The sequence below is a fragment of the Convolutriloba macropyga genome, chromosome 10, assembly GCF_964194025.1.
Source record: "Convolutriloba macropyga chromosome 10, txConMacr16.3, whole genome shotgun sequence".
NCBI classification, from domain to species: domain Eukaryota; kingdom Metazoa; phylum Xenacoelomorpha; order Acoela; family Convolutidae; genus Convolutriloba; species Convolutriloba macropyga.
The window spans coordinates 21,206,525-21,217,774 of record NC_134477.1 but is presented as its reverse complement, the minus strand read 5'-3'; the positions used below and the strand labels follow the sequence as shown (position 1 = coordinate 21,217,774).

The following is an 11,250-nucleotide window of genomic DNA, read 5'->3' as shown; positions in this document are numbered from 1 at the left end:
CTTTTCCAGGATTTGAATTTCAGTTCTTCCTTGTAGTTGAGGGATAAAACGATGTAAGATTAAGGGGAGATAAAGGGAGGGTTTTTCTAGACTTTACCGCTAAAAATTGCCCCCAAAAAGATGTAAGCTTAAGGTTAATTTTAGGGTAGTAAGACGTTGTTAGATAAAGGAGGTTTTGGGGAGTCAGCGAGGGAATTTTTCGACTGTACTCCCAAAAGTTACCCCCCCCTTCCCCAACAAAAAGATGTAAGCTTAATGTTAATTATAGGGCGGTAAAAAGATATAAGATAAGGGAGGTAATGGGGAATAATGGTGGAATTGTTAGATTTTACCCCACCCCGAAATTACCAGAAAAATGTAAGAACAGAGGGTAATTTGAGGGGGTAAAACGATGTAAGATAAAGGGAGTAAGGGGGATTGTTAGATTTTACCCCCCGTGAAAAAGGATGTAAGAACAGTGGGTAATTTTAGGGGGTAAAACGATGTAATGTATGGGGAGTTAGGGGGAATTGTTTGATTTTATCCCCCAAAATTACCATCAAAAAAGATGTAAGAGCAGGGGGTGTAATTTTCGGGTGTACAACGATGTAAGATAAAGGGATAACGGGGAGTAAGGGGGATTGTTAGATTTTACGCCTAAATTACAATTCAAAAAGAGGTAAGATTAGGGGTAATTTTAGGGGGTAAGACGATGTAAGATAAGGGAAAGGGAGTAAAGGGGAATTGATGTGTTTACCCCCAAAATTACCATCAAAATTTTGTTCATGGTGCTTTATGAAATCAACTTGTATCAGAATGAGCTTAAGATGGGCTTTTGCCTGTAAAACAACTTGAAATAAAGCTACTAAAGTCTCACTTCTATCAAACGTTTACTTGATCAAATTCTTTCGAAGGTCTTTTTCTTCAAAAATAGTCCGGCTTCCAATTACTTTTTTGACCAAGAAAGCATAAAACCTACCTGACAGCTGATCAGTTAAAATTCGTTTCGAAAATTTTATGCAGAGTAATGCACAGATGAATATGAAGTACTACTTTTGTGGCCATAGCTTGCTATTATGGTGTATTCAATCTACCATAACCATTATCTTATCAGAAAAAACGTAGCTTTACTCTAGCTTCTCTAACGTTTCGCGCGTTTTTTCTACCAGTTTGACATTAAAGCTATTGATGAGTGATTTTTAATATTCATTATTTTCCCTGTTTCTTTCAAAATCATTGGCCGTGATGATACTGAGTAGAGCAAAAGAGAAGCAAAACATTAATAAGTTGATAAATATTTTGCACAAACTTTTGGTAATAGAATTTTTGGTGTTTGAGAACAGGTCATTTTTGAAAAACATTTCTTTAAAATATTTTTCTACTAATTTTAATTTTGATTGACAAGATTTTTGACATGCAGTAGTGATAAAAGGAGGGTCTGTCGCACACTTTTGGACACGTTCGACCAAACCCATTTCGACCAAAACCCCGCCCTTATTGGGTTAGAATCCCATTGGGATCAGGGTTTTGTGCGAAAGAGCTTTGGTCGAATGTGTCTTAAACAATTTTATCCTAGCCGTGCCTGCTAAATAGCGTTAGTCATTATTTTTTAAGGTTCAACTACTTTTAAAAGAATTCTTAAATTTTCTACTTTTTACAACACGCGAAGAAGATCAAACACCTAAAAGCAGGGAATCGAGGTTATGATTGGTTTGCATCGGAAAAACTCTAAAACAACTTTCTCAATTTGTCGCAAAAAATCTACATGAAAGTAAAATTTTTATTTGAATAGAACACTTCAGGACTTAAAATCAACTTTATTTTGGTTGAACACCTTATGTAAATTTTTTGCTCAAAAGATGAGAAAGTCGCAAAAGTGCTTTTTTGAGCGTCAAAAATCAAAAAACGTTTTTCTAACGTTTTAATGAAAACTTTTTATTAAATCCAAAGACCCATTGATTAGCCCCCCTGGGTTCGTTGGAAAAGAAGCTTCCAAATCAATTTATCGATTTTGCAATTTTGTAAAGAAGCAACTCAATTTTGACAAAATTTGCTTCCTTGACTACAAAAAATCATAAAACGTTTTTCTCACGTTTTAGGGAAAACCTTTAAATAAATCCAAAACACCCAATGATTAGCCCACTGGGTTTGTTGGAAAATAAGCTTCAAAATCAGTTTATCGATTTCACAATTTTGTAAAGAAGCAACTCAATTTTGACAAAAATTGCTTCTTTGAATCAAAAAATTCAAAAAACGTTTTCCTAACGTTTTGAACAAAACATTTAATAGTTCCACTGAAACCCATTGATTAGCCCTCCTTGTTTTGTTGGAAAACAAGCTTCAAAATCAGTTGATTGAATATACCAACTTATAAAGAGGCAACTTGAAATTTGCAAATTTGCTTCTTTTACTTAAAAAACTGAAAAAACATTTTTCTAATATTTATTGGAAATTTTCAGTAGATAACAGGAAGGCGTTCGAAATAGTTCCTTCTGTTTGTTTCAAAACAATCTGAAAATTTATTTCATCCCCTTGCAAAACTGCAAAGAAGCAACAGAAAAGTGGCAAAATTGTTTCTCTGTTATATAAAAATTAAAAAACTTTTTTTCTAACGTTTTTTTTCTTATTAAAGAAAAAATCAATCAATTTTCAAAAAAGAGCTATTTTATATACCTCCGCAGTTCATTACAAAACAAGCCGAAAAACTATATAAGCATTCTGCAAAACCGAAGAGAACAGACAGAAAATTAATGAAAAGCTTCTGACAAAAAAAACCTTCAAAGAGGTTTGTGTTTTCTTTGATCTTAATTGCATACTACTAGCCGCGAGCTTAGTTAATGAGGTAGTATGCTTTCCTAAGAAAACCCAACAATTACACTTATTTTGTTTTCATTTTGCATACTACTAGCCGCGCATCTAGTTAATTGAGTAGTATACACTGAAAATACCTTCTCAAGAGAAATAAAAAGAGAAGATAAGATCTGTTTTCCTTTTTTCTCAAAAAGAAGTAAATCAAAAGCTCTCGAATAATTCCCCACTCAAATTCATTCACGCATATAGTCCCTTTAAGTTGGAAAACTCAAACATCTCTTCTTTTTTGTCCGCGGTCTCGGAAGTTGCCGAAAGAAGTCCCCTTTCCCCCTTTGGTCTCAGTAGTCACCAACTGAAGAGGAGTGTGTTTCCGTTGGGTCGCAGTGGTCACCAAAGTAACGATTAGCAATACATAGGTGGCAGATAATATCTAGAAACAAATACAAGCAGTTTAAAGGTAGCAGTTGTCCTCAACTTCATAAGAATCGCAAAACAGAATTTCTTGGAAAAGAGCTTCAAAGCAGACCCAGCTTTTAAGCAACCAGTTTTCTCTGCTTGTCTGTAGCTCATGTTGCCAAGTCACACCGCATTTTAAAGTCTAAAACAAGTTAACTTATTTTGAAGAAGTATCAATATAGATTTAGATTGTTTGGTTATAGGTTTTATTTGTTCCTAAAACTCCACACACACAAAAAAAGAAAACACTTCAGTAAAATTTTTTCTGGTACTTTGATTGTTATTAAAGGAGAACTAAAGTTTACAGGAGAATCGTTGCGAAGTCATATATGTAAGAAAAAATTGAAAGCAATTATTTGGTCCTGTTCAACAAATCAACGGTACACACAAGCGAACGCTTAGTTTTTCCTTTTTTTAAGCAAATATTTAGCTAGATTTAGCACCAAAAAAACACCATTAGGATTCCTGTTTTTATGAAAAGTTGCGTCGCTACTTTTGAACGAAAAGAGCTAGGCTGATTAGCCTACATAAACTTAAGAGGTTTTTAATTTACCAAAAAAGTTGTCGCTCCGTAAATTTCGAGCCGTTTTTTATCTTTACTTTAAATACGACAGAACCATTACGAGTTGACTACAGCCGGTTCATCAAGACGACATAAGAAAACAGCCAGAAGTTACAATACGCATTGAACAAGTTCAAAATGACTGAGCTCAACATGAAAAATCTGCTTGATCTCTTACAGACATCCGTTGAGCAGAGAAAAAGCTTCCGCACTCTTTCTTTGTTGATCAACAAAATCGAAGAGAGCGTTGAAGAGCTGAAGACAAACCTTGACAGCATCATGATGGAAAAAGTAAGCTCCAGTAGCATAAGTTCAGTCATGAAACGTCAATCGAACTTGATCTCTCGTCTAGAAAAGTTGGAACTAGAAGTCAACAGTCTCGACGATGATGGTCAATTGAGTCAATCATCAACTCGAGTGCGCGATGACATCAGCTGCATCTCACAGTCCTCAAGAAGACAACTCGAGTTGCATAGATCGGATTCTCAAAAGTCAGAGCAAAACAACACGACAGTAAAGAACCCTGCCAGCGATGTTTCCCCTCCAGTGCCCCCAAGACCGGCGAAACCATCGTTTTTCCTTCCGCAAGGAGAAAATAAAACAATAAACCCAACATTCTCTCCAAATTCCTTCAATACAACAGCCAATTGGCGCAGGATACTAGAGAATTGACTGAAGAACCAGTAAAAAAATTTTACGACGGCTGAACACATAAATCAATCAATGTCGTTGTTAGCAGCCCCAACACCAGCATCAACCCTATTATCAAGAGCAAACATTCAGGACAATTTTGTCTTGAGTAATCCTCAATCCCCAGAACCAAACTCTTTTCAGAGAGCAAGAGAACACTTTCAACCAGTTTGCTTCAATTCAACAACCCTCCACTCCAATGAATCAAACTGCAGTCTTATTTCCTGTTGAATCTATTGATAACCAGCCGGAATTAATTCACTCATCAATTGGAGAATTGAACCAGTTCTCTAGTTGAAAACTGATCACATTGCCCAAAATGCCAATGAATCAACCAGCAAATGCCACATTTAGACCAAAAGAAAAGTCTTCTGTTCCCTTAAATAACAAAAAAGAAGATCAAAGCATACAACTTCTTGCATTAGATTTACAAAACTCGCTTCAACATAACTGCTCAGTTAACAAAACCAATACATACCAAACATCAAATTCATGCAATATGAATGAGCAAATGCTTCAGCGTCATTTTCATTAAGAAAAAGGAACAAATAGAGTGACAAATAAGACCACGCCAAATCCATATTGTTACGAAGACAGTCGTCACAATCCCCTACATTTTGACAACAATCAAAGTGCAACTGCTCAAACTGTTTCAAACACTCAATTTTCAGCTGTTCCAATAAGTGAAAACCAGAACAGCGGAAAATTGGCGTCAGCAATGTCGTTACCAACAGTAGCGCACACAAACGTTTCCCAACAATTTAAGAACCCTTTTTACCCAACTGGAGTTCATTTTAGCAATGGAAATCAAACGGAAGAACCAAACAATGCAATTGTTTTCCCCTCCAATACAACACTCAACAACCAAGGTACCAAACTTGTTTGCTGTACATCATCTCAGCCACCTAATTGTCCGCTTACTCCGGAAAATCCCTTTACAAACTACCAAACAGCCATTCTTCCCCCCTTTACTCAACATATTAGCCAACCAAACATTTCAGGAAAATCGAAACAAATTCCAAATTGGTCCGCAAAGCAACTGTTTCAATCACGAACTGAATTACAAACAGAAACAATTTCGTTTGAAAATAATTTTAATTTACAAACCACAAACAAAAATTCCATTAAACTTCCACCAATAACAATATCAAATTTCAATGGTAACCCACTGAAATACCATGAGTGGATAAACACTTTTTTCAACCTAGTTCACAATAATACTAGCCTTACGGATACACGCCGTATAACACACTTACAGAACTCGGTCGTAGGAAAAGCCAAAGAAAAAATTCAAGCCTACTTGTGTGACCCAGCTTACTACGCGATTGCTTTGAAAGAGCTCATGGATCACTTTGGAGATCCCAGCATTGTTGTGAATGCTTTCATCAATCAACTGGACGCCTGGCGTTCGAACAATGACTACAACAAACAGAGTTTCGCATCTTTTGCTTCTTTTCTCAAACGATTAGTGCAAGCTTTTGAATATTTAGGCTTCAAAGCCGACTTGCAAAGTTCAACATTGATGAAAAAGGCAAAAGAAAAAATTCCCCATAATATTCTGATAAAAATGGACATGGTATACATTAACATCAATTGGAAATCAACCAACCGTCTCTTATTTTCAGAAGTGGCTTGAAGTACAGGCCCAAGTATACGACAAAATCAACAGAGAAAATGTTCATAAGCCGTTTAATAATTGGAACAGTTTCGGTCAAAACAGTAATAGCATTAGCAGAATTAACAACAACAATGATAATAGGAACAGCAATGCTATGAATCACTTTTCTAATATTTCACAAAACAATTGGAAACCGAATTCATTGCACTCAAGTCGCCCTGGAAACCAGCATGGTCAACCACTCTTTCCTCCTTGTAAAGGTGCTGACCAGTCAGACAGGTCTTGCGAGAAATGCAAAGGAAGTCACATACTCGCAACATGCCCTGAATACCAGAAATGTGCGCCAGACCAAAGGTATGACATTGTGAAAAAGAACAATTTTTGCTCGAACTGTTTAAGCAACATTTTAAGCAGTCATGTCCGTCCACAAAACGATGCCAAACATGTAAAGGATTTCACCACACAAATTTGCATGATCCTTCGAAACAAGTTAAGCGGCCCACCGCTGCCTTCTCAACAAGCAATCCCAATCAGCCGACACAAAATCTAGCAAGCCCCCAAACACAGCCATCCTTTCAACAACAAAATCAAAACAAAAGTACTGACACTGTCAGCAGTACAAAGAGCCAGCAGACAAGATACGGTCAATCGTATTCTGGTAAAAGACAATATATTCAATGCACAGCAACAAAATATTCAACGCGCCCGTTTGAATGCTTCGAATCCGACCCAAAACTTCTGTATCAACCGAAATACAATTCCTCCTACTGAATGGTATGAACAACTACAAATAATACCAGTTTCATTTGTAAACGGAAGTAAAGTGTTTGATACCTACGCCTTGACTGACCCCGGAAGCCAATTCACCTTCCTGCTGGATAAAGTTACTAGCTTTCTTGAGCTTCCCTGCGAAACACAAGCATCAACAACTCTGCAGTACCTAAACACTGAACATGAAATGCCACTGTCCAAAATTAGTGAAAGAGTGACAGTAACGCCTTATGACAAAATCAATCAACACTTCAGCATTGCAAGAGCCTATAGCACGCCATGTCTCAATGTATCACCCGCTAACGTTCTTGAACTCAATCAATTATGCGACACCTTTAAGAAACTTATTCACAATTATTTCCCTGACATAGCCAACTGTGCAATAGGCGCCCTTCTTGGTGTCAATACATTTGCCTTCACATATCCAGTCGACGTAATCCAAGGTAGCAAAAAGCGTCCATTCGGCGTGAAAACAAAGCTTGGTTGGACTCTCGCTGGAGAGTACGAGCTATCTCCTAAAACAATGAACGCAAACAAGCCCCCTCGCCAACCATTCATTGACCATGTCAGCCGGAAAGACATCGAAGAAGAACCATTGGACGAATTGGTTCAAAGAATCTGGAAAATAGAAGCTGAAGGTACATTACCCGAACAGAATGAAGGCAGCTCACTAGACCAATTAGCAGTGCAAACAATGGAAAACTCAATCTGTCACAACGGTGAAAGATATCAGATTGGCCTTCCTTGGAAACCTGTAAAGAAACTCCAGAATAACTATTTCTCAGCAGTCAGTCAACTAAAAAGTCTACAAAAACGACTACAAAACGATCCCGGTCTCAATCAGAAGCACAATCAGACACTCCAAACAGACTTGGATAAAAATTTTGTCAAGCCAGTCGAAATGCAAGCACCAACCCCAGAGTCAATATGGTACTTACCTCATCAACCAGTCACTAATCCAAACAAACCCGTAAAAATGAGAAGAGTTGCCAACGCAGCATCAAAATTCCGCGGTGAATCACTGAACTCAAATCTTCTAACTGGTCCTGATTTGCTAAGTAACTTAGTTGGAGTGCTGTTGAGATTCAGAGAACACCCGGTTGCTGTTTTGTCATACATCGACGGAATGTTTATGCAGATTGCCGTGAGACAAGAAGACCAGTCTGCTCTTCGTTTCCTTTGGATGATAGACAACTCCATTCAACAATTCCAATTCACTAGATTAATCTTTGGCGCAACATGTTCACCATTTTGCGCAATTTATGTGCTCAATAAATGTGCAGAAGACAACAAAAGTGAATTTCCACCTTGAACGCCTTGAACGCTATTGAACATCACTATTATATGGATGACTACATCCAGTCACTACCAACAATTTCAGAATCCAAAGAAGTCATATCACAGACAAAAAGATGCCTGAAAAATGGTGGCTTCAGGTTGACAAAATTTGTTTCGAACGAACCAGATGTACTCGCTGAAATCTTTTCTAACAACAAAGACGAAACAAAAGAGATCATAAGAGTCCTTGGTCAAAAATGGAGGATAACAACTGACAATTTTGTCACGTTTCCCCTACAACAATTTCCTAAAGATGCAACAGTGTACACACAAATGAAAATATTCAGTTTGGTATCTTCAATCTTCGATCCCTTCGGTCTGTTGTCTCCCCTGACAATTAAAATCAAAATGGTTTTGCAGCAGATTTGGTAACTTGGAAGAAAATGGGATGATTTGATACCACATGAACTACACCATTATCTCCAGAAAGTTCTAAACAGCTACTTTGCCATGCCCGAAATCCGAATACCAAGAACTGTTCACAATTTCAGTAAAATCACAAGCAGCCAACTTCATATATTTGTGGATGCCTCAATGGCAGCTATGGCAGCCGTTGCTTACCTCCGTACAACCAATAGTCAAACTACTCCGCCACAAGCATGCTTTCTCATGGGAAAATGCAAAGTTGCTCCCATTAAACAAATAAGTGTGCTAAAAATGGAACTAGAAGCCGCTGTTATAGGAGTGCGCCTTCTACAACTGATCCAAAGAGAAATGACACTGACATTCGACCAAATTGTTCTCTGGTCCGACAGTCAATCAGTTTTGGACTGGATAGCCTCAAAGAAGAAGCAAAACGTTTTTGTGTCAAACAGATTGCGAGAAATTCATAAAAGTTCTTCACCCCAGCAATGGCATCACATCTCAACTTATCTCAATCCCGCCGATCACGGAACTCGCGGACTTGAGACAAACGAAATTCAGCAGAAGTGGTTAGATCCACCCCAATTTCTTTGCCAAAGCGAGTCGACCTGGAATGAAATAAACAAACCATGCGCAACATGTGCGGCAGTCACGAGAAGTCCCAAGACAATTAAACCTATATTCGATCCGAGTAAATTCTCAACATGGAACAAACTTCTTCTGACAATTGCAACAGTTTTCAACCTAATTAATCGTGCAAAGAAAATGCGAACGAACAATCACCATTACACAACTGAAGACATTCATTTATCAAGAAATTATCCCTTGAAATTATCTCAGGACAGTTTTTTCCAATCGACCGTTAATTCCTTACAACGTGGAATCAAACTAGATTCTAAGTGCAAAATACGATCCTTAAACCCGCTGTTGGATGAGGACGGATTACTCAGATCTTGTGGTCGATTGCAGTATGCACCAACACAACTGGATTTTGAAAAACGTCCAATAATTTTCAACGCCAAGGACAAAATCGTTCGTTTGTACTTGGAACATGACCATCAAATATGTATTCACCAGTCCACAGAACCAACAAAAGCATTCATTCAACAACGTTAACATGTGATCGGCCTTCGGAAAGCATTAGCAAGCGTACGGTTTCATTGTTTCTTATGTCGACGCTTTGACACGAAAAACATTCAACCAATTATGGCACCATTACCTAGTTTCCGTTTTCCAACAGCAAAAACACAGTTCACCTTTGCTAATTCTGGTGTAGATTTCTTTGGACCCTTCTACATCGAAGATTCCAAAGGCATTTTAGAAAAAAATTATGGTCTAATTTTTACATGCATGGTGACGCGAGCAGTTCACTTAGAAACGTGTCCAGACCTCAATACAGATACGTTTCTCAATGCCTTCAGAAGATTTTGCAGTCGTCGTTGCCAGCTCCAACTTCTCTACAGCGACAACGGGAAAACTTTCGTTGGCACTTCTGAAGAACTGAAGAAAACTGTTAAAGCCTTGGACAATGACAGAATCTACAAAGCTTTAGCAGTAGCCAATACAACGTGGAAATTCAATCCCCCATACGGCCCTCATTTTGGCGGTGTCTGGGAGCGTTTGATCCAGAGCGCCAAAAGAACGGTCCTCCTCATTCTAGGATCCAGAAGACTCTCTTTTGACACTTTCCTAACAATTATGGTGGAAACCGAATCAATCCTCAACTCCAGACCACTGACTAACGTTGCTGAGCAGCCTGACAACGAGGAACCTTTGACTCCAAACCACTTTCTTATCCAGCGTCCCTTCAATAGCTTGCCACCAGGACAATTTGGAGACCAGCAACCTGCAAGCTTGAAGACATGGAAAAACACGCAGAAGCTGATGAACCATATATGGCGACGCTTAGTGAAAGAGTATCTGCCAACGCTTAGCCGACGGTCGAAATGGTCAAACAGCAACGATCGACCTCTCAAAGTGGACGACATCGTTTGGGTGTTGAAAGACCAAACACCAAGAGGCATTTGGCCACTGGGAAGAGTCATGGAGACAACGCCAGGACGAGATGTAGAAACACGAGTCGTAAAGGTAAAAACGGCTTACGGCACGTTCGTTCGCCCCGTTTACGGTCTCGCACGCGTTTTTTCTCCGTAGTTTTTTTTAGATTTTTCTCGCTCCGGTTTTAGGCAACGTGAGTTACCCCTTTCCCACAAATTGATGTACTGACCATATTGACAACATTTCAGCCTACAGTTTCAGAGCCAATTTCAAAGAAGGTGAGAAAAGACTTCAATCAATTGATGCCTCCGAAAACCCTTGATGCCCCCTTTGTGCCCTTGCAGCATGTTGCCAATGTTATTGCAACTTTCAAGATGATTCAAAAACCGCCAAAATTGCAACAAAAACTTGACTCTTTTGTCCAACAATGTGAAACTTAGACGTGCTCTTTTAACAAATTAACAAATGATTAGACTAGAGATATGTTTTAAAACAGCAGGGAAGCTAAGCGCGAAAATGGAGGAGTTCTGCCCGGACATCACATACAAACTGACGAGGTTATGCATCGCTGTATTGTAGAGCTCATCATTTGCATCCGCGGATCTTGCACGTTCAGGTCATGCAAGACCGTTGACGCTTCGATTGGAGCAATTGTTAATGAGGG

General features: G+C 38.6%; 1 protein-coding gene across 1 annotated transcript; it reads left to right on the top strand.

The window, feature by feature from the left end:
• Positions 1-6,346: 6,346 nt before the first annotated feature.
• On the top strand, positions 6,347-8,199 carry LOC142347956 (uncharacterized). Its single transcript, XM_075399122.1, has 2 exons — positions 6,347-6,470; positions 6,917-8,199. The coding sequence occupies exons 1-2, from the start codon at positions 6,347-6,349 to the stop codon at positions 8,197-8,199; spliced, it is 1,407 nt and encodes a 468-aa protein (XP_075255237.1).
• The last annotated feature ends 3,051 nt before the right edge of the window (positions 8,200-11,250 follow it).

What these genes read in the sequence shown, in the direction of transcription:
- LOC142347956 (XM_075399122.1), top strand. Translation starts at nt 6,347, where the DNA reads ATGGTCAACCACTCTTTCCTCCTTGTAAAGGTGCTGACCAGTCAGACA. An exon ending in AAATGTGCGCCAGACCAAAG is followed by an intron (nt 6,471 to 6,916) that starts GTATGACATTGT and finishes AAATAATACCAG; the next exon opens with TTTCATTTGTAAACGGAAGT.